Genomic DNA, 1,191 nt, shown 5'->3' with positions numbered 1-1,191 from the left:
CCCCTAGGGCCTGGCTCACCCCTAGGGCCTGGGTCACCCCAAGGGCCTTCTTACCCGCAACAGCCTGGCTTTCCCCTAGGGCCTGGGTTGTCCCAAGGGCCTTCTTCCCCGCAGCAGCCTGGCTCACCCCTAGGGCCCGGCTTGCCGCAAGGGCCTTCATTGCCCCTAGGGCCTGGGACACCACAAGGGCCAGGCTCGCCCCAAGAACCTTCATTGCCCCTAGGGCCTGGGTCGCCCCAAGGGCCCCAACAGCCTGGCTCGCCCCTAGGGCCCGGCTTGCCGCAAGGGCCTTCATCCCCACAACAGCCTGGCTCGCCCCAAGAACCTTCATTGCCCCTAGGGCCTGGGACACCACAAGGGCCAGGCTCGCCCCAAGAACCTTCATTGCCCCTAGGGCCTGGGTCGCCCTTAGGGCCCGGCTTGCCGCAAGGGCCTTCATCCCCACAACAGCCTGGCTCGCCCCAAGAACCTTCATTGCCCCTAGGGCCTGGGACACCACAAGGGCCAGGCTCGCCCCAAGAACCTTCATTGCCTCTAGGGCCTGGCTCGTCCCAAGGGCCCCAACAGCCTGGGTCACCCCAAGAACCTTCATTGCCCCTAGGGCCTGGCTCGCCCTTAGGGCCCGGCTTGCCGCAAGGGCCTTCATCCCCGCAACAGCCTGGCTCGCCCCAAGAACCTTCATCCCCGCAACAGCCTGGCTTGCCCCTAGGGCCTGGCTTGCCGCAAGGGCCTTCATCCCCGCAACAGCCTGGCTCGCCCCAAGAACCTTCATTGCCCCTAGGGCCTGGGTCGCCCCAACAGCCTGGCTCACCCCTAGGGCCTGGGTCGCCCCAAGGGCCTTCATCCCCACAAGAACCTTCTTTGCCCCTAGGGCCTGGGTCGCCCCAACAGCCTGGGTCGCCCCAACAGCCTGGGTCGCCCCAACAGCCTGGGTCACCCCTAGGGCCTGGGTCGCCCCAACAGCCTGGGTCACCCCTAGGGCCTGGGTCGCCCCAACAGCCTGGGTCACCCCTAGGGCCTGGGTCGCCCCAACAGCCTGGGTCACCCCTAGGGCCTGGGTCGCCCCAAGGGCCTTCATCCCCACAACTGCCTGGCTTGCCCCAAGAACCTTCATCCCCGCAAATTCATCCAACCCGAGCTCGGCCGCAACGGCCTGCATGTCCGCAACGGCCTGGAGCGCTCCTAGGGCCC

General features: G+C 67.6%; 1 protein-coding gene across 1 annotated transcript; it reads left to right on the top strand.

The window, feature by feature from the left end:
- Positions 1-79: 79 nt before the first annotated feature.
- LOC123964227 (sporozoite surface protein 2-like) lies at positions 80-1,185 on the top strand (the record flags this gene model as incomplete). Its single annotated transcript, XM_046041314.1, has 2 exons — positions 80-878; positions 987-1,185. Coding segments are annotated over 2 exons (998 nt in total), but the record flags the coding sequence as incomplete, so codon positions are not given.
- Between the last annotated feature and the right edge of the window lie 6 nt (positions 1,186-1,191).

The sequence above is a fragment of the Micropterus dolomieu genome, unplaced genomic scaffold (genome assembly GCF_021292245.1).
Source record: "Micropterus dolomieu isolate WLL.071019.BEF.003 ecotype Adirondacks unplaced genomic scaffold, ASM2129224v1 contig_1256, whole genome shotgun sequence".
Classification (NCBI taxonomy): domain Eukaryota; kingdom Metazoa; phylum Chordata; class Actinopteri; order Centrarchiformes; family Centrarchidae; genus Micropterus; species Micropterus dolomieu.
This window is presented reverse-complemented; position numbering and strand designations above follow the sequence as displayed.